Source organism: Hydra vulgaris, chromosome 09 (genome assembly GCF_038396675.1).
Source record: "Hydra vulgaris chromosome 09, alternate assembly HydraT2T_AEP".
Lineage (NCBI taxonomy): Eukaryota > Metazoa > Cnidaria > Hydrozoa > Anthoathecata > Hydridae > Hydra > Hydra vulgaris.
Genome location: NC_088928.1, coordinates 34,442,462 through 34,462,181, shown reverse-complemented (window position 1 = coordinate 34,462,181; position 19,720 = coordinate 34,442,462). Strand labels below are relative to the sequence as shown.

The following is a 19,720-nucleotide window of genomic DNA, read 5'->3' as shown; positions in this document are numbered from 1 at the left end:
CTTTCACAACAAAATCGTTAATAAAAAAATTTTAACAAATAAAGTAAATAAATCAAAGTAATTTTTTCATTTGTTACTCGCTAATTTTTTTAAAACAAAAAAATAAAACTTCTAATTGCAAAGCCGCAATTAGAAATTTAAGAAATAATCATTTAAAAATTCAAAAATTTAACATATTTTAATGCAATTTATGTAATTAATATATATATTAATAACAATTTATGCAAATGTAGAGAAAAGAAAGAAATTTGTTAATATCAAACATTTTTGAAAATGTGGTATTAAATTTAATTATTTAATATTAAAAAAAATAAATAAACATTCCCTTATAGTAATAATAAAAAAGAAGTTAAATAATATTTAACTCTTTTTTCGGTAATTAATATTGTTGCAAAAAATAAAGAGAACTTTATGATGTCAAATTCATATTAGGCTATTGTGTTAAAAGTATAAAAGGCTATTGTGTTATTAGGCTATTGTGTTATTAGGCTATTGTGTTATTAGGCTATTGTGTTATTAGGCTATTGTGTTATTAGGCTATTGTGTTATTAGGCTATTGTGTTATTAGGCTATTGTGTTAAGCATTTTCTATTTTAAACAAGGCTTGCAATACAGTATTGTATAGTACAAAACATTTATTTACTATTTATGTATCACTATTTACTCATTATTCATGTATTTATTACTAGAAAATGTTTTAAAGCCAAAAACAACATAAATAAACACAAAAGAATAAAAAAGTATAAAAATATATTTTAGTGATTTGAATCAAACTTTTAGAAAAACTTCTATGCTTCACGGCGCGCAGTATGCCATTTTAACAATTTAAGGAGGAAGAAATTCTGAATACAAATATGAACTATAATTAATATATATAAATTTGATCATGCTTATTTATAGAACAATTACAAAGTAAAATGCAAAATAATGAAAATAAAATGAGTAAATTAAGAATTTCCTCATTTTATTTTCTAAAAAAAATTTTTTGTCAAAATTTCTTTTTACATTTAAATAAGAAAATACAGTTTTAAACAAATAAAATAAATTACTCAATTAGTCAGTATCACTGGTAATGACATATTCTTCAAACAAATTCTCAAATGTATTCTTAGAATTTTCACTTTCTAATTCACTTTGCTCACTTTCTAATAAATTAAACAATTCTGGATTTCTTTTATTATTTTTAGTTTTGGATCATCCTCTCAAACTTGCTATAGCTGGATCTGAAGTAATTAGAAGTCTTTTTAATAAATCATTATGTGTCTATTCATGATATTTTCTTTTTAAATTATTCCTAAACTGCCTGCTAGTTCAAAAATTCTAATCCAGCTATGAAAAGGTGATAATCCAGAGGAAAGATATATATTTTTTTTACTTCTTTGCTTGATAATGAAGTAGCAGCATTGTGCCCATGAGGCCTTATTAACTCTGTGGTACAAAGGATATACAATGCTGCTCAAAAATTTAGCGCACATAAGATTTAAGTTTCATTTTTCTTCTTTTAATTGAATTTTTAGGCGGTAAACTTCTTATGCCCTTTCAGTTTATTTTTTTTACAGTTAATTAAAACATACCTTATATAGAAAAAAAAAAGAAAAAAAATTACGTTAATTTAACCATCTATTTTTAACTTAAACAGAAACCGCTAATTAAAGCGGTGTAAAAAAGCTGCTCATAAGTTTAGCACACTTGCACTTCTATTGTCTTTTAACTGCCACTCTTTACTTTTTGACGTCAAATTTTTACTAAAAAGTAAATTTAACTATTCATTTTTACATTTTAACTGAACAAAAGCTTCTAAGATATATATAGTATGTATTATCTCATTTGAAATAAACTTGGTATTTTTCGCTTAAATTTTGTCCATAATTTGACCAATAGGATGGGAAAAAAATCAATTAGCTCTGAAATAAAACAGCGTTTTGTAGGACTACACCTTGGTGGTTTAAACAGTTCTGAAATTGCTCGAACTCTTAAGTCAGACAAAAACCGATCTGGACGAACAAGAATAACAAGTATCACCGATGATAATAGTATCTATAGAATTGCAAGAAAAAACCCTAAATACTCAGCCAAAGAGATTGCATAAGAAGTAAATTTGGCTCTAAAAAATCATATCTCAAGACAAACTGTAAATAGAAGATTGATTAATCGAAAACTTTGTTGCTACGTTGCTGCTAAAAAATAGAACAAACTGAACAAAAGCTTAGAAGCTTTTGTTCAGTTAAAACTTAAATAGTGATTTTAGAAATGATTTTTATACCTTTTTCAAAATTATATTTTTAGTGTAGTGCCAGTTTTTTCAAATTTTTGAATTGTTCTGAGTACACATGAACGAGATACAGACTTAAGAGTTCGAGCAATTTTAGAACTGTTTAAACCACCAAGGTGTAGTCCTACAATACGCTGTTTTACTTCAGAGCTAATTGATTTTTTTCCCATCCTATTGGTAAAATTATGGACAAAATTTAAGCGAAAAATATCAAGTTTATTTCAAATGAGATAATACATACTATGTATATCTTAGAAGCTTTTGTTCAGTTAAAACTTAAATAGTGATTTTAGAAATGACTTTCATACCTTTTTCAAAATTAACTTATTTAGGAGGTGAAATCAAAATTTCTTTAATAATGGAAGCTGAATCTCTTTTTCCTTCTTTTCTAATTGAACATGAGGCCTTATTAACTTTGTGGTACAAAGGATATGACTTGCAACTTAAGCTATAAGCTTGCTTATCAATTTATTAGTATTGTCAAGTGGAGAGATAAGCATCAACTATAAGCTAAATCCCTTTTTTCTTGTTTTCTTAGCTTCATTGCCATGACCATACTTATCTTAAAGCTACTTGAATCTGGGAGATTTTTGTACTTTGTATTTTTAAACTTTAGGACCGCAGGTGATGAAAGATTTTGTTAGCCGGCCAGGTCTAATTTTTGTGATATTCTTTTTTAAGGTACTTAGCGCACTTCGAAATATAGGGTCAGTAAATTTGAAGTTTTTACTTAACCAAGTAGAATAGGTGTTTGTGAAGTGCTGTCATTGTCTTCATTTGAAAAAATTCAATGTTTGATGAAAATTGTTTCAATGTTTGATTAAAGCATATAACTTTAATTTTCAAACACTTTAAAGCAGCATCAGATATTTCAACATCTCTAATTTCTCCAATAACATAACTCATCATTGCATCAAACTTAAGATTTTTCGAGGTTTGTATATCAAAAAGATATACAAAAATCAAAATATATCATATTTATAAATATATAATATATATCAAAAGAGATATCTGGGAAATTGAAGGATCGATTCTCTAAAAAAGAAGAAAGATAGCTGTTGCTCAAATATGTAACATGGCTTATAATAATAATTTGGTAATGGTGTAGTGGTAGAGTACTCGCTTCATAATGGAGAGGTTCAGAGTTTGATACCCACCATGTTCCTGGTAGTATTGAGCTTAACTTGTTTCTCCACGCAGTGGCCTTGTTTGACAAGGTTCGTGTTTTGGAGTTATAGAGTTGAGAGAGGGTTATAATTGCAATTAAGTAACCTAAAAAAAATCTGGTTTGGTTTTTAATCATTATGGTCTATATGCTATTGAAATATAAAATCAAAAATAAAGATAAGTTAAAAAATTATTATTTTCTTTCTAGATTGTTAAAATAACACACTGTGTGATATTGAGGCATCATTAGACACAATATTCAGGTAGTATTTTATGACATCACACTATGTTATCGCTATTTCCAGTGAATCTGCTAGTGAAGTTGGGTACTGTATAAAAACTTCTACTTTAGTAATTTTTACAATAGCTACTTGAATAGCTTTTCAAGGAGATTTAAATCAAGCAAATTGTTGACCACAGGGCAAGAATATTAATCTCATTTTTTTGGAGTTTTACCTAATAGCAAGTTGCACCATTGTGCATAAAAATATCAAATTTTTGAATTTGAAACAAATTAGATACATTTTCTTTCAAAATTATCTTGTTTGGGTTGCAATCTTTGCCTACACCTTACCTGAAAGGTGTAGGCAGAGGTTGTAACCGAAATCATAATTATGGATTGTATTGAATCATATTAAGCAGGAAACTGCTTAACAGAAGATGCAACATATCAGGGACAGGAGAATGATGGCAACATTGATCTTATGTGCTGCAAACAGCTTAAATTGTGTTTTATCTAAGAACATCAACTTACATTTTATTAAAAGTCACATTTTATTAGTACAATCATTGTGTTCTTTGCAAAATTTAAGGCAATCACAAATATTTTTAATCAGTTAATCAAAGTTAATCAGCTAATCAAAGTCCAGGAGTTACCGCTCCAAAAACTGTCGTCGATTTTTGAAGTGATAATTCTTGGTCTGGAGACATGTCATCAGTTTTTATAGTAGTAATTTACGGTTTTCCAAAAAATTTTACCGGATTAAGGGCATCTATTAACTTAATGATGTATATGGAGAATATAAAATATTTTCAAATTTGTTGATAACTATGCAATCACTCAAGCAAGGTGTGATTGTTTAATCTGTTGCAAGCACAAATGTTTTGCATTTATAATTATCTATAATAGTAATATATATATATACATATATATGTAAATGTGTGTATATATATATATATATATATATATATATATATATATATATATATATATATATATATATATATATATTTACTATATATACACTTTATATTAATATATGTGTGTGAGTGTGTATAGTGTATATATATATATATATATATATATATATATATATATATATATATATATATATATATATATATATATATATATATATAATGTAAATACATTTATATACTATAAAAGAATTGGTAAAATATCAGTCATGTGCACTGGGGGTATCACACAGAATTTTATACTTAAAAGACTACTTTCTATCAATAATAAAATAATGCTTATAATGACCTTTTGGCGAAACTCTTCTTCTTCTTCTTTTTCTGCAGCTTTTTTTCGCTCTCTTAAATTAAGTTGTTCTTTAATCGTTTCTTGTAATTCTAATCGATCACGAATTCTTTTTTCTACCAGTAACTTTAAAGTTTAATAATTCTAGCACATTATTTAAATCAATATTGTTGATTTTTAAATATTCATAGGTTAAAAAAAGCGTACCATTTCTTTTTGACGATCAATCTCTTCTTGTTCTTCAAAATAAAGCTCAGTACGAATTCTACACAAAAGTTTTTATAAGCAGTAAACTGACAAATACTGTACCTACCTTTATAAAAAATTATGTGTATATTATTGTAAAAAAACTACAAATAATGTTCATCTTTATGAAAATAATGAAATTATTGATGCAAATTTTTTGCTGAAATCAATAATAATCCACAAAAACCTGTAACAAAATAATTTAATTTAATTGAAACAAAATAGTTGTAATTTAAAACATCAATAAATTGTGGTTTATACTTTAGGATTTCTCAAATTATATTTTCCTATTAATTTCTCATAGAAACTTCATTATAAATTATAAAATCAGTATCTGCTAAACCATATTAATTTCTCCAGATCATGCTTATTATTTTCTTTATCATGCTTTTCTTTATTTCCTTCTCCTGTCTTAACTCTCTGCCTCTATAAATCTTTTATTCATTTTTTTATGGAATACTGTTTTTATATTGTATACAGATCTTAAAATTCATTTTTTTTTTCTTTTAAAAAAAGTTAAAAACACATTATACTAGACCTTCCTTGGTTGAATCTGTTCTAGCTAAAATTTATTGTGTGATTTATCATTTAGTTAATGTACATCGCTTGCACAGTGATTGTTCCTAAATTCTCGAAAAAACTTTTATTCATATTAAGTTTTCTGAAAAGCATTTTTAAGGTTTCTGCAAGCATTTTAAAATCTTCTGCAATGCATTTTAAAGTCTAATCATTTCAGTGTGCTTTAACTGATTTATTTTTTATGGCAACTCCCACCACAAATATTGGTTGCCTGCAGCCATGTTAATAGTAAATTTTTGGATTATAAAATAACAAGATACAAAAAAATTTATTATAAAATAAACAAGAAAGATTAACAATTATGTTTAATTACCTTTCTGTTTCTTCTTTCTCATGTAATTCTGCAGCTAATTTTTCAGAAAGCTAAAAAAAAGAAAAAAAATTATATATATTAATATTTATTTGAAGTTAATTTTAAAATTATAAGAAATGAAACAATTATGATTACAAGTGCAGTTTAACATTTATGAAAAATTAAACACTGAATATGTATAAAACGTATAAAAAAATAATACACATTTGCTAATGTAATTTTCTAAACAAAAAGTTATAATAAATATGTTTTTTATAGTAATAGAAATATCAAATATAAAGTTGTATTAATATATATTTTTTAAATTATGTTTAATAATAACAATAACTATTTTTTATTAACAACATAAATTCATTAAAAAAAACTAACAAGTTTTTGAACTTCAATGATTGCTTGTTCTTTCTTTTTTCGTTCTAATGTTCTTTCTTTTTCACGATGTTGAATCTCTTTAACAAACCTCATAATTCTTTCATTTTCTTCTGCCACATTCAAGCGTTCTTGCAACTTCCACTATAAACGAGTATAATAATAAGACAGTAAAAAAAAAATTTACAAAACAGAGAAGTGTCACGCTCTTGGTCATTATTAATTCTTTAGCAACAGTGATAACATTTAAATTTAAAAAATATACAATTGCTATGCATTTTAAGTAGCCATATAACAACCTAATTAACAACTAAATAAACAGTATTGCTTTATCCACCATATGAAAGTTATGCATTCTATTATTTTATACCAAAATATTTAAATACTTGAAATATTTCAAAAATTATTCAACTTATAGTCAACTGCTGATGTAACTCTCAAATTGGAAAGAGCAAAACCTTGAGTCAGTTTTTAGTAAAAAACAAACTGTCAGCTGATGGAGTAAACTAACCTGTTAACTGATGCAAACTAACTTTAAGCTAACCTGTGTTGATGCAAACTAACTTTAAGCTAACCTGTTCTCGTTTCTTAATAAAATCTTCAATAAGCTCCCTATTTTCTTTTTGCTTTAATAATCGTGCTTCCATTTCTCTAAAATATAAATTCAAAACATTTTTTACTACTTTAGCTCATTAATTTAATAAACAATAAACTTTAGAGTCCTTATGTTACAAACCATTTTAGATAAACTTAATTTCAAAACTATCTTTTTAAAAACTCTCATGAAAGTAAATATTTGTTGAACAATTTAAAAGCGCATGATGTTATTAGTTGGACTTCTTGCAATTAGATGTTTCAAACAAATAAATACTTGCAATATATTGGATGTTTCAAACAAATAAATACTTGCAATATATTGGATGTTTCAAACAAATAAATACTTGCCATACTTTGAATGTCAATTTAATGTACTCCTTTTGCAAACACAAAATAAATCATAATCTATTTTAAGTTATATAAGAAAAAAAAGAAATTCAAAAAAAAAGAAATTTACCAAACTTTAGAATAATCATAAAATAAAAATATTTTAGTGGAAGAGCATTTCACAGAACAGTTCACAGAACATTTCACAGAACAGTTTCTGAGACAGAAATAGAAAAGTAAAAAGAAGAAATGAAAACTTTATTTATAAATTTGGAAAAAAAAATTTTATAAATATTAATTAGACTTTTTGTTCTTTATTTTTTGTTTTAATCCTATGAAAATAAATTTTTGCAGAACAATTTTAAACCTTTGATCTTCTTCATAAATCTTTCTTACAATCTCATCAATCATGTGCTTCTCTTTTAAAAATTCTTCGTATTGCTTTTGTTTAGTTTGTTCTTGCTCTTGTAGCTGACTTTCCAGTTGTTCTTGGTACTGAACACTTTTTTCCCAACGCTCACGTTCTTTTATTTGGTCATGTTTTATAGCACGTTCATAATCCTCTAGCATCTCTTTAGCTGTTTCAGATTCCCTTTGCTAAAAAATAAAACAAATATTTTGCTAAAACATAAGACAAACATTTTGCTGAAACAAGTAAAAGTAACATCAAAAAGAGAAAGAAAAAAAATGTTTTTAAATAAAAAAAATCAGTACTGCTAAGCTTATCTGTAAAGCTTGTTTTTCAGCAAGTTGAGCTGCTCTTTCTTTGTTCATGTATCCTGCACGCAGTTTAGCTTCTAATTCACGTAACTCTAAACTAAAAACAAATTACTTTAGTTTTAAGTATATTAGTTTAAATAGATTTAACATTGTTACAAAAAACAATTTTACACAAATATAAAATATTTGTTTTACTTTTATTTTTAGAAATTAAATAAATAAGTATTTTTACTCATTTTTGTAAATTGTTTTAGAAAATAAAATCAATGTCATCTAAAAGTTGTTAGGAATGAGGTAAATTGTAAAATAATGATTTTATCTTTATAATTTGCCTCTCTAATACTTGCTCAAGGCATGCACCCCAAAAAAAATATGATTTCGGCATCTTTAAAACAACAATTTTAGGAAAAAAGTCATTAAGTCAAATTTCATTAGAGATCTTTTAGCTTTTTTAAAAAATAATTTACTCTAAACAAGGCTGTAAGCAACCACTTATAAGTCAAGAGCTTCTAGAAAACAAAGAACATTGTTAAAGAGGAAGAAAATTATTGACAAATGAAAATTATAAATTGAATATTTCAGGAAAACCTAAAGGTGGGAGAGAATTCCAAAACAGTGATGTTTGCAGAAGAAAACTGGATAATAAAGTTTTTAGAGCATGAAGAGACAGATGCAATAAAAAGATGCAACTTTGCTAAATGACAAGTTACGCAAGATTAAGTTTTGGTTAATGGAACAAAAGATGGTACCTTGTTAGAGAGCAGCAACCATGATACCATTTGTAAAAAATAAAAAGAGATGCAACCTTGAGATGATGAGATAGCTATAGATAGTGAGATAGTGGCTTTAAATTTTGAAAAATATATATATCTCTGCTAAATTGGGAGAAGTGAAAACTGAAAAAAAATTATCTAATTGAAAAATCTGAAAAAACGCTGTGATCTTTTAGCAAAACTAAATTTTAAGGATACAGTCAGGTTTTCAACTAAAGTTCCTTTAACAAAATATGAAATGCTCTAAAACTCTATTCTTTTTTTCCTAGTAACTCCCAACTTAATAGTTGTTGCTTGCAGTCTTGTTGGAAGTGAATAAGAAAAAAATATATAACAGAAAAATATTTATAATGGAAGGCATTAAGATAAATCAGAGGTTATGTCCTAGAGGAATCCTGCCTGGGCCTTAAGCTTTCAATCTCATAAGGTCCTTTTGGAAAAAAACTTTTTTTACTATATTCTTTGAATGATCAACAAATAATTATTCACTTTGTTTTTGCTTTTACTAATTAAACTCTTTCTTTATCTGATATGAAGTGTTAAACTTGACTGTTATTATATTAGTATTTTGCATACCAAAAGGAAAACATCTAATATCGGCCTCAAAAATAATTGCAAAAAATGTTTTTATTGCATCACTTAAATTGCTTTTAATGGTTGTAATAAATTTAAAAAACTGTGTCACGGTTGAATTAAGCAATCGCGACAATCAGGTGAGAATTTAAAATCCTAATATTATTTAAAATAAATCGCAATTACTGATTTTTATGTATTAAAAAAATATTGCTTTTTGAATTAAAATTTTTTTTTAACTAAAACTTTTAGTTTTAAATTTAATAATTGCTTGTTTCACCAACCACCGGAATATTAAACTGGCATGTAATCAAGGAATTAAAACAATGTCATAAGAAATCTCAAGTTATCTGACCTTTTTATGCAATCAAAATATTTTCAAAACAAAAAGCAATAAAAAAAAAATATATATGTAAAAGATTTAAAGATATAGTTTCCCTAATAAAAGAAATTGCTGTTAGACTAATTAACTACTAATACCTCATTCACACCAAACATGCACTTAAATAAACTGTCTTAATCGTGTTTTATTAAAACAACATTGCAAGGTTGTTTTGTTTAAATAGCTTTAGCGGCTTCTATGTGGAATTAATCGAAACTCTAAGTTATCATGTAAAAAGTTATTTAAAATGGTGATTTGAATGCATGAAAATTATTGTAAACAACGCAAGAAAAAAAAAGAATCTGAATTTAATTATTATTAAATAAATACACATAAAATATTAGTCAAACAAAATGATCGATAGATGTCATTTTTTACCGGACAAGTGCAGTTGTTTCGAGCCATGTACACACACAGATTTATATATATATATATATATATATATATATATATATATATATATATATATATATATATATAATATATATATATATATATATATATATATGTATGTATGTATGTATACTAGATATATATGTATAAATTACAGAAGAACCATTTAACAACATAATTCTTATTTAAATAATAATAAATAATAACATTTTTTTAAATAACAGTTTAATAAATGCTTTTGAGTCTTTTCTGTAAGTACACATTCCGAAATGCTCATTCCGTACGGAACTGTTTCGCAAGTATTCTTTCAAAATGATTTTTTTGCAAGTTTTTTTCTTAAAAAATTATTACAGAATCATTATTATTTATTTTTTTCGTATAATGCGTTACGGAAGGTGAATTTGCACATGTACAACTTCCGCAATATTAGGAATTAATTAGCTTAACTCACAATTACCTGTTAACACGGTACTTCTGTTTTAATTTTTCATTTCTTAATTTTTCCAACTTTATTGCTTGCAATTCCTTTAAATCATGACAAATAAAAAATATAATTTCCCAAATAATATACAAACTTAATATAAAAAGTTTGAAGCTACATTTTTTTTTAATTAAAAATTTATTCAATTTAAAATAAAAAAAATTTAATAAAAAAAATTATTCAACACTTATATCAATATTTGAAAATAAAAATAAAAAAAGTTTTAAAAAATGCAAGTTAAGTACAAATAACATTCACTTAAAAAGTTTAATAGATAATTCTAATTAAATTTCAACCTTGGCTAATCTTTCTTCTTGTTCTTTTTGTTGTTCTTTCAGCACTTTCTGAATTTCTGCCTTAATAAAAGTAAGTTTCAAAACATAATTACTCTCTTTAAACATATAGATTAACTAAAGATAAAAATAATTCTTTATGGTTGAATGATGCATGTATATTAGGAAACTTTAAAGATTTGCAAATCTTTAAAGCCATAAAAAAAAAAAATGCAACCAAAAAACTTAAATGTAATTATGCTTTTCAATTTGGATAAATTCTCTTCATCCAAGTTTTTAGGAAAAAAATCAAGATTATTATTTAAAATTGTCTATCTTATTGCAATGATTGTTTTATAGTGTACCCCTATAACATTTTTAGGTAACACAAAGTATTGCAATGTAACCGAGGTAGGTTACATTATGTGCAAAGTGTCCGTTATTTTTATGTAACGAGATATAACACTTTTATGTAATTAGATGTAACATTTTTATGTAACAAGACAATATTTTTATTCATATTTTATTTTAGACAACTTGGTTACGGCCATTTGCATATTTGCAAAAAGAATAATTTTCCTATATTTTATTTGTTTTTTTTTAATAGAGGAAAGCAACAATATAAATTGCTACCTGTTTATAAAATATATTGGTATAATTTGAATGTAACAAGTATGTATTGTCCCTATATGAAAATGTTTATGTAATGTATACGTATACTTTTATGTATAACTTTTTTAATTATATAATTATATTTATTTGTTTCACAATTATACGCACGTTTAGCTTATTTGAATAAGGGGCTTATTTCATACACGGAATGTCCATGGTTTGAATCCCACCTCTTCACAAATTTTTGTTTTGTTTTTATACCCGCCTTCTCCCTTTTGTTCTACAATGTTATTGGTGAAATATACGCAACAATTATTAACAATTATTATTAATAATTCGATAACAATTAATTATTATTATTAATAATTATTGTTCACCAATAACATTGTAGGCCAAAAGAGAAGGGGCAGGTAGAACTAAACCCACAGAGTCGAATGTTAAAAGCAACAGGCATTCAAAATTACAAAGCACTAAAAGATTGGGGATAAAAAATGTACAGGAATAGAAAGATAGTATTAAATAATTAAGGTTATGTGAAAAATGTGTATATGGCATGGTCTAATTGAAGCTTAAAAATTCTGTATATGGGTCAAATCATTATATTTCAACCAATTTAAAGAAAACTTTGTGGGGCACCATCTCTGATTTTCTTGGTTTTTACATATTATGTGCATCATGTAGATAGATTAAATTTGAAATTTCAGACTTCCAAGTACAACGGTTCGGAAATTATAGCCTTACAAACAGGACACAGTGGCCCCCCTCGATTTACAAATGGTCAAAACAGACTACTTTAGAGCTGTATAACTTTTTTCTAACTTTCAACAAGTATCTTTTTTCTAGAACTATTTCTGGATAATTCTCTCTTTAAAAAAGTGGTTTTAATTAACTTGTGTTAAATTAAAAAAAAATTATGACCTCCTCAACTTTGAAAAAAATCATAAAATTGCTAAAATATGCCAAAATGAAACTAACTGTAGCATTATTCTGTTCATCCACAAGTCTTTACAGATAGCTTTTCTGATTAGCTACTACTGTCTGCAATAAATGGGCAAAAAATAAGCAGCTTGTTGCAGTTTAGAACTTAAATATACCTAAAAGCAAAATGTACACTTCCCTAAAAAGTCCAATTTTTAGGAAAGTGTACAATGAGATGCTTGTAAATTTTTCTAACACTTTGTTTTGATCTAAGATTAACAGCATTTAAGACCATTAGACCTAACTATCTGAAAATGCAAACATTATAAACTTGCCAAATCCACACCAAAAATGCCAGCATTTTTAAATTACCCTATTTTTCAATCATCAACAATTGTATGTGTTACCAAAAACCAGTGCCCCTCTAATCTGCCAACTGGCCTATGTAAAGGGTGCAACTAATTATAAGTCATTTCTTAATAAAAGGAAAGATATGGTTGGTTGTCCTCTCCTTAATCTGGTCTTTATAGTAGATAGGGGCACAAATAAAGGGGGCAGTAACTTTTTGGAGACCTTCATTATGGTTCAAATAAAGGTCTCTAAATTAATTTAGATATTTAGGTACTTAATACCTAAATATCTTAATAAATTTCAAAATAAAACCATTATTTCTTTAAATTCTATTTTATTATAGGTAATCAGTGGTGTTTATGTGGTCTGGACCCTTCCCCCCCCCCCCCCACACTCATTAAGAGGAGGGGGAGGGGTGGCACCAATCAAATTCTACTAACTTTTAGTAATTTAATTAACTTTTGTTAATTCCCTTTTAAGACCATTACATTGTATATTTGCTAGAAAATCTTGCACACATTTTTGATAGTTACTATGAAAATTTGAATCTTATGGTAAAAGCATCAAAAAATGCAATAAAGATCTAATGACCTTAACTGTATATTCATTAGAAAATAAATTATGTATGCTTCATGCTAGAAAATGAATGTTTATATCTTTGTAAGTTAGTTGCCCTTCTTCCCCCCTTGATTTGGGACGTTGTAACATGTGGTTTCTTTAAATTTTTATAAATAATTTCTTTTTTTTTAAAATTAGTTCAACATATATCTATCTATCTATCTATCTATCTATCTATCTATCTATATATATATATATATATATATATATATATATATATATATATATATATATATATATATATATATATATATATATATATATATATATATATATATATATGTTGAACTAATTTAAAGATTTGAGAGAAGGTAAGACCGTATTTATTTCTTTTCTTTCAAAATTTTCCTTAATTAAACCATGTAAAATGTTTATGCACTAAGATATAAAAATAGCAGGTGTTCCCTCGAAAATGGAACTACAATAAAACATTTAAAAAAAGTATGTTTTTTTGAAAAAACTAATTGAGACAAAGCAATTTTACAATAAAAATAAAATAAATAGCAATAATAAACAAACATTTACTTTGTTATCAAGTTTATTTAATTAATATTTAATTAAAAACAAGAGAATGTAACTTTGTTACCGATTGTAATTGATTGAAACATAACGCAACTTTAAAATGTTATTGGGGGTAGGTCTTTAATATTTTTTTAATATACAAAACTTTGTCTTTTTTTTTTGGTCACATTTTTCAAAGTTATAAGCAAACATCATTCTGATAAATGAGAAATCTTTTCACATAATTACTTAAAACATTCACCATCTTCAGACAAGGCTTTTACAAACTGTTTCATTAAACCCAATTTAATGTGTAGATGTGGTTAAAGTTTGTTTTATTAACCAGCGTCAATCTCATGTTCTGCTGTCTCACATATAAAACATGGAAATTTAGTAAATCATTCAAATCTCAGCATATCCAATTCTGAGCATAAATTGTCTCTTATAGTAATGTTGATCTTTTTTTTAAAAAAAATAAATAAACTCATAAGTAGATGTTCCTGATGCCAAAAATACTTTTAATTAAGCCTAAAGCCAAGCAGTTTAAAATTTTCGGTAGTCAACTCCATATCTCTTAACAAATCACACCCCAATATAGAATCATTTTAATGCCATGAACAGAGTAGATAAATACACATACACACACACACACACACACACACACACACACACACACACACACACACACACACACACACATAAATTCTATCTTCTACTGCAGATTTAAGATTAAATGATACTAGTTCATTTTGTTTACCCAAGCTTTAAAAATCAGCCTACATTTTGGGTAGGACTAAGAAATAATTGGAAAGGTGGTTGATTAAGTAATAATTAATATTAGACCCAGAACAGAGCCTCAAGGAACTCCACTAAAAATATCAGCCCGTTTGAAAAAAAATTATTTGAATTTAGATGATTATATTAGGTATATTTTTTATGATGCATTCCGCTATCTTGCATAAGGAGATTGATTTGTTACTGGTTGGCTCACTTTAATTCTCTTTTTTAAAGATTGGTGTAATGTTGGCACAGGATCCTTTATTAGAATTCTAACAAATGAAAGTTGAAACAAAAGAGCAAGTGGTAAGGATCGCACACTCTTTATGTACGGATGGATGAACTTTATATATTTCAATCGATTTGTTAGTGTTTGAACTAAGTAAAATATTCAAAATAGTAGCTGGCAAAATGATACAATCTGAGAGAACAGCATTAATGCAAAAGTTGTAATTTGATAGTAGATTATTTATATTTTCATGTACAAATACTGAGCTAAATTGCATTTTCAAAGCATTTGCATATTGGTTTTAGTAGTAATATTTGATAATGTCAAAATGTTTTTGACAGTTTTTTTTTCTGGTAAAGTATGCGTATAAGTGCTTTAGATTCTTATTGTTGGTAGCAAGTAAATTTTCAAAATTTCAAGTACATAACTTCGTTTGTATTTCAAGGACTCTATAGGATTTTTAATAGTTTTTATAATTTATTTTATACAGAGATGGTTATACCACTAAAACTCTCAGAAGATTCAGACATTATATAATCTAGGTTGTTTTTAAATGATGTATCATTACTAATAAAAGGTAAAAAGCTCATTGCTTGTAAAATTACTTTAATACTAAGCTTATCAATAAATTTTTATGCTGTCTAGTTTTGTTACCACATATCAATACATAACTGTCATTAAACATTTCCACATAAGGAAAGTTAAAGTCTCCAGCAGTAAGAAGATCATGGTAAATATGTATGTATGTGTAAATATACCATACCATATATACATATATATATATATATATATTAAATTTATTATTGCTCTGTTCTTTAGGAACATTGAGCACTCTATTTGTAGAATACACTAACATAATTTAAGTACATACATACATACATATATATATATATATATATATATATATATATATATATATATATATATATATATATATATATATATATATATATATATATATATGTATATATATATGCCGACCTAACAGCCGACCTGAATGTGTTTAAGGTCGGCAAAAAATTGCCAACCTTGTTTTTATGTTTTATGGTAAGACCTTTGTATCAAATACTCTTTCCCGACCTCATGCTGACCTCTAAAAGATTGATATATACATAAATATATATATATATATATATATATATATGCACGTATATAAATGCAGTATTATAGCACACTAATAATGCCATACTGAAATAGGTAGCTGTGGGGGCCTTCAGTACATACATCGACTAACTATCAAAAAGCTGAGTGAATGACTCCATAATTTTGTTGTGTAATTTTTTACAATTATATATATGGTTGTCAAATGTATATATTGAATTTCCAATTCTGTGACTGGAAATATGTTCATTTGTGAATTTCTTTAACTGTTTGTTTTTCCAGTATAAGTAGATAGTCCATAATATGATAAACATTTTGGATAATAAATGAACTTTTTCCTATTACAAGAAATGTGACTTTTTATGTTCCAAATAGTGCCATTGGATGTCTCAAACGTATCTACTTCTAGTAAATACATTCAGCAGATTTTACATTGACTGTTTTTGCATTTGAATAGTCCTATTTTTTTGATAAATAATGTAGAGCGAAATTTTGAGCACGTTATTTGTTTCAGTAAGTTTGATGGCTGTTTGTAAGTTTAATAAAATAACTAGCAATGGCCTTTTCATTCATTTTCTTTTTTTATTATAAGTTTTAAAGCCCTAGAAGACTTAAGAAGTTATCTGAGCAGAACTATTATTCTTGACATTTTATTTAAAGCTTTATGCAATATATTATTACAAACTGAAAAATATAGTTTAATATGGTCTTAAAGTTGAGCTTGATCTTTTGCTAATGCACCTTTAAGTGTTTCATTTACATCTTTGTCAGTAAAAGGGTGTTTACTGTAACAACAATGAAAAGGTTTATGGTAACATCAACACAGCAGCACTTTCACCAAAAATGACATATTAAAAGGGCCACGAAGAGTTTGTTTTATGAAAAATGGTAGACCTCAATTATTTTTTGTGAATAATCATTGTTTTAACATTTTTGTTTAATGACATGTATAGTTCAACTTGAGCAGTATTATTATGATGATCATCATTGAGTGATCATCTGCACTCATCGTTTTTTGTTGTTGACTTTTTTGACATTTAATTAAATTTCTTTAAATAATTTAAATAAATTTTATTAATTCTAGTAAAAGTTTTGATATTTTCATAAAATAAAATTTTTTGGAAATATTGTATTATATACTTTATTATAGATTTTATACATTTTTTATTATAGAGTAATTCTATGTCAAAACAACCAGGCCATGCAACCCTATGTCCTTGGATTTTCTTTATATTTTTACCATAGTACATTATAAAATAAGATAAATCCCAAAATTTCAAGGTCTAACTCCCAACAGTTCGTGAGTAATGGTTGTTTTAATTTTGGCTACTGTTGTTTTGGTCATTTTCCGCCATTTTTAAATTTACATTTCTCCTTATAAAATCAAGTCTATAAACATGTGAGTTTTAAAAATAAGTGACTTAGTTAATTCTAGGTGAGGAAGTTGAATATATAAATAAAAAACTCATTTTATAATTAAAAAGTACATAAATATGTTGTTGTACATAAATATGTTGTTGTACATAAATATGTTGTTGTAATTAAAAAGTACATAAATATGAAGTTGAATATGTAAATAAAAAACTCATTTTATAATTAAAAAGTACATAAATATCAATTATAAATGTTAAAATAATGGACACCTGCCACTGTAAAATTTTTAGGTGTGCGGTAAATTTTTTAAGCTTAAAATTTCAAATAAGATCATTGTATGTTTGAAGAACATTGTGTGAAAAATTCATTTATGCCAAATGCATAGTTTTGTAAATATTTTACTTTTGTACTAAAAATGTATATATAATTGCAGGGGCGGACCACGATTTTTCGGTGTTTGAGTTAAATAATTTCCAGGTAAGTTCTATACTCCGAACCTTTGAATGTTCATACATATGTCATTTATAGATGTTTTGCGAAAAATTGTGCTGCAAAGAGTCTGGGAACAAAAATACCCTAAAAAGTAGAAATCATTCGCCCAAACGTGAGGGGAATTGATTTTTCCAAACATAAAAATTACTTGCCTTAATAAGACTAAAAATTGTACATATTTTTAAAATTTTGTCAAAAAATCATTTGGCATTCAAAAGATATAACCATGTAAAGTTTACAACCCCCTCAAAACGGGCGGGTTGTAAAAATCATTATTTTTCAAATCATTATTTTTCAATGAAATTTTATTACCTTAAAGAAATTTCTACCTAATTTAGGATATTAGAATTCATATTTCAAAAAAATAAATTTCCCCCACGTTTTAGATTTCTAATTTTTAGGGTATTTTTGTTCCCAGGTTCCTTTTAGCTCAAATTTTTGCAAAACACTTTAAATGACATAAGTATAAACATTCAAAGGTTTGGAGTAAAGAACTTAACTGGAAGTTATTTAAAATACAACCCGAAATTCTCTGATTTTTTTTTTTCAATTTTCGCCAAAGTACTTTAGAAAAAAATGATAATTCCTATCTAAATCTAAGTGGTTCTTAAGTTATGAAAGTTTTTTTAATGTATTTTTTTATTTCCTTTTTGTTCCTTGGTTCCTTGTCTTTTCCAATTATCAAAGTTTAATTGCTGAATTCAGATATATTCATCTAATTTAAATGTTGCAATTAATTCTACATAAATAATGTAATTAAAACTTGTGCATTTTTAAATATGCAAGTATAACATTTAATTCATTATCAAAATGATTTCATATGATATTGGTAAAGTTTTACCAATATCATATAAAAAATCAGAATGCCATAAAACCTAATATTCTAGAAATAAAGAGATTTTTTTACTTCATGACCTAGACACTGATACTCGTAAAAACATTTTATGGAGATCTGAGTTGTGTGCTTGTGAAGAACTATTCAGCATTTGTAATCACCATTTTCACTACTTTAGAAAAAGATTTGAAAAGAAAAATGGCAATTGTTGTAATGTTTATAAAGTGCATTAAAAAAAAAAAAATAAAAGGTAATTTGATTTCAAATATATTTTATGTAATTATATTACCCTTCTTTAATTTTCAAATTGTACCTTAATTACCCTTCTTTAATTTTCAAATTGTATTACTTTTCTGATGTATGTGGAGGACAGTATAAAAATTATAAAAATTTTCTAAATCTATGCAATCATTCAGAAGATTTTTTATTGGAAGCTGAATGGACATTTTTTGCAACCAGTCATGGGAAATCTTCTTGTGATGCAATAGGTGGTACAGTAAAACGAACAACAGCAAGAGAACGTCCAAAGAAAAATCAAATACTAACAATCGATGCAATGTTTGAATTTTGCACTCAAAAAATGCTCACAATAAAGTTCTTTAAAATCGATAAAGGAACTATGGTTAATGTTAGAGCTACATAAAATAAACGATTTGAGAAGAGAAAAACAATACCAGGAAGTCGAGGATTTCACCATTGCATACCAGTTTCGAAAACATCTATGTTATTTAAAAAAACTAGTAACAATATAAATCCAAAATCTATTAATATGACTAAAAAATCAAGTTACCAAAATTTAAGTTTAATAAATTTTGAGCTAATGCAGAAATACAAATATTACGCATGTACATATGACTCGTTTTGGTGGATTGCAGTAGTCGAAGAAAAAGATGAAGAATATAATGATATAAAAATTAAGTTTATGCATCCACACGGTCCATCTGAACAGTTTTTCTGGCCGAAAAGGG

General features: G+C 26.1%; 1 protein-coding gene across 1 annotated transcript in view; it reads right to left on the bottom strand.

Annotated features, from left to right (window-relative positions):
* Positions 1-19,720, bottom strand: part of LOC100199126 (meiosis-specific nuclear structural protein 1) — a 39,391-nt gene that overhangs the window by 15,997 nt on the left and 3,674 nt on the right. Inside the window, exons 3-11 of the mRNA XM_065805479.1 lie at positions 10,969-11,028; positions 10,649-10,716; positions 8,065-8,167; positions 7,718-7,947; positions 7,002-7,077; positions 6,430-6,570; positions 6,061-6,110; positions 5,130-5,187; positions 4,926-5,048 (exon numbers count right to left, since the gene is read on the bottom strand). Coding sequence (XP_065661551.1) covers positions 4,926-5,048; positions 5,130-5,187; positions 6,061-6,110; positions 6,430-6,570; positions 7,002-7,077; positions 7,718-7,947; positions 8,065-8,167; positions 10,649-10,716; positions 10,969-11,028 — 909 coding nt within the window. The remainder of the gene's footprint in view (positions 1-4,925; positions 5,049-5,129; positions 5,188-6,060; positions 6,111-6,429; positions 6,571-7,001; positions 7,078-7,717; positions 7,948-8,064; positions 8,168-10,648; positions 10,717-10,968; positions 11,029-19,720) is intronic.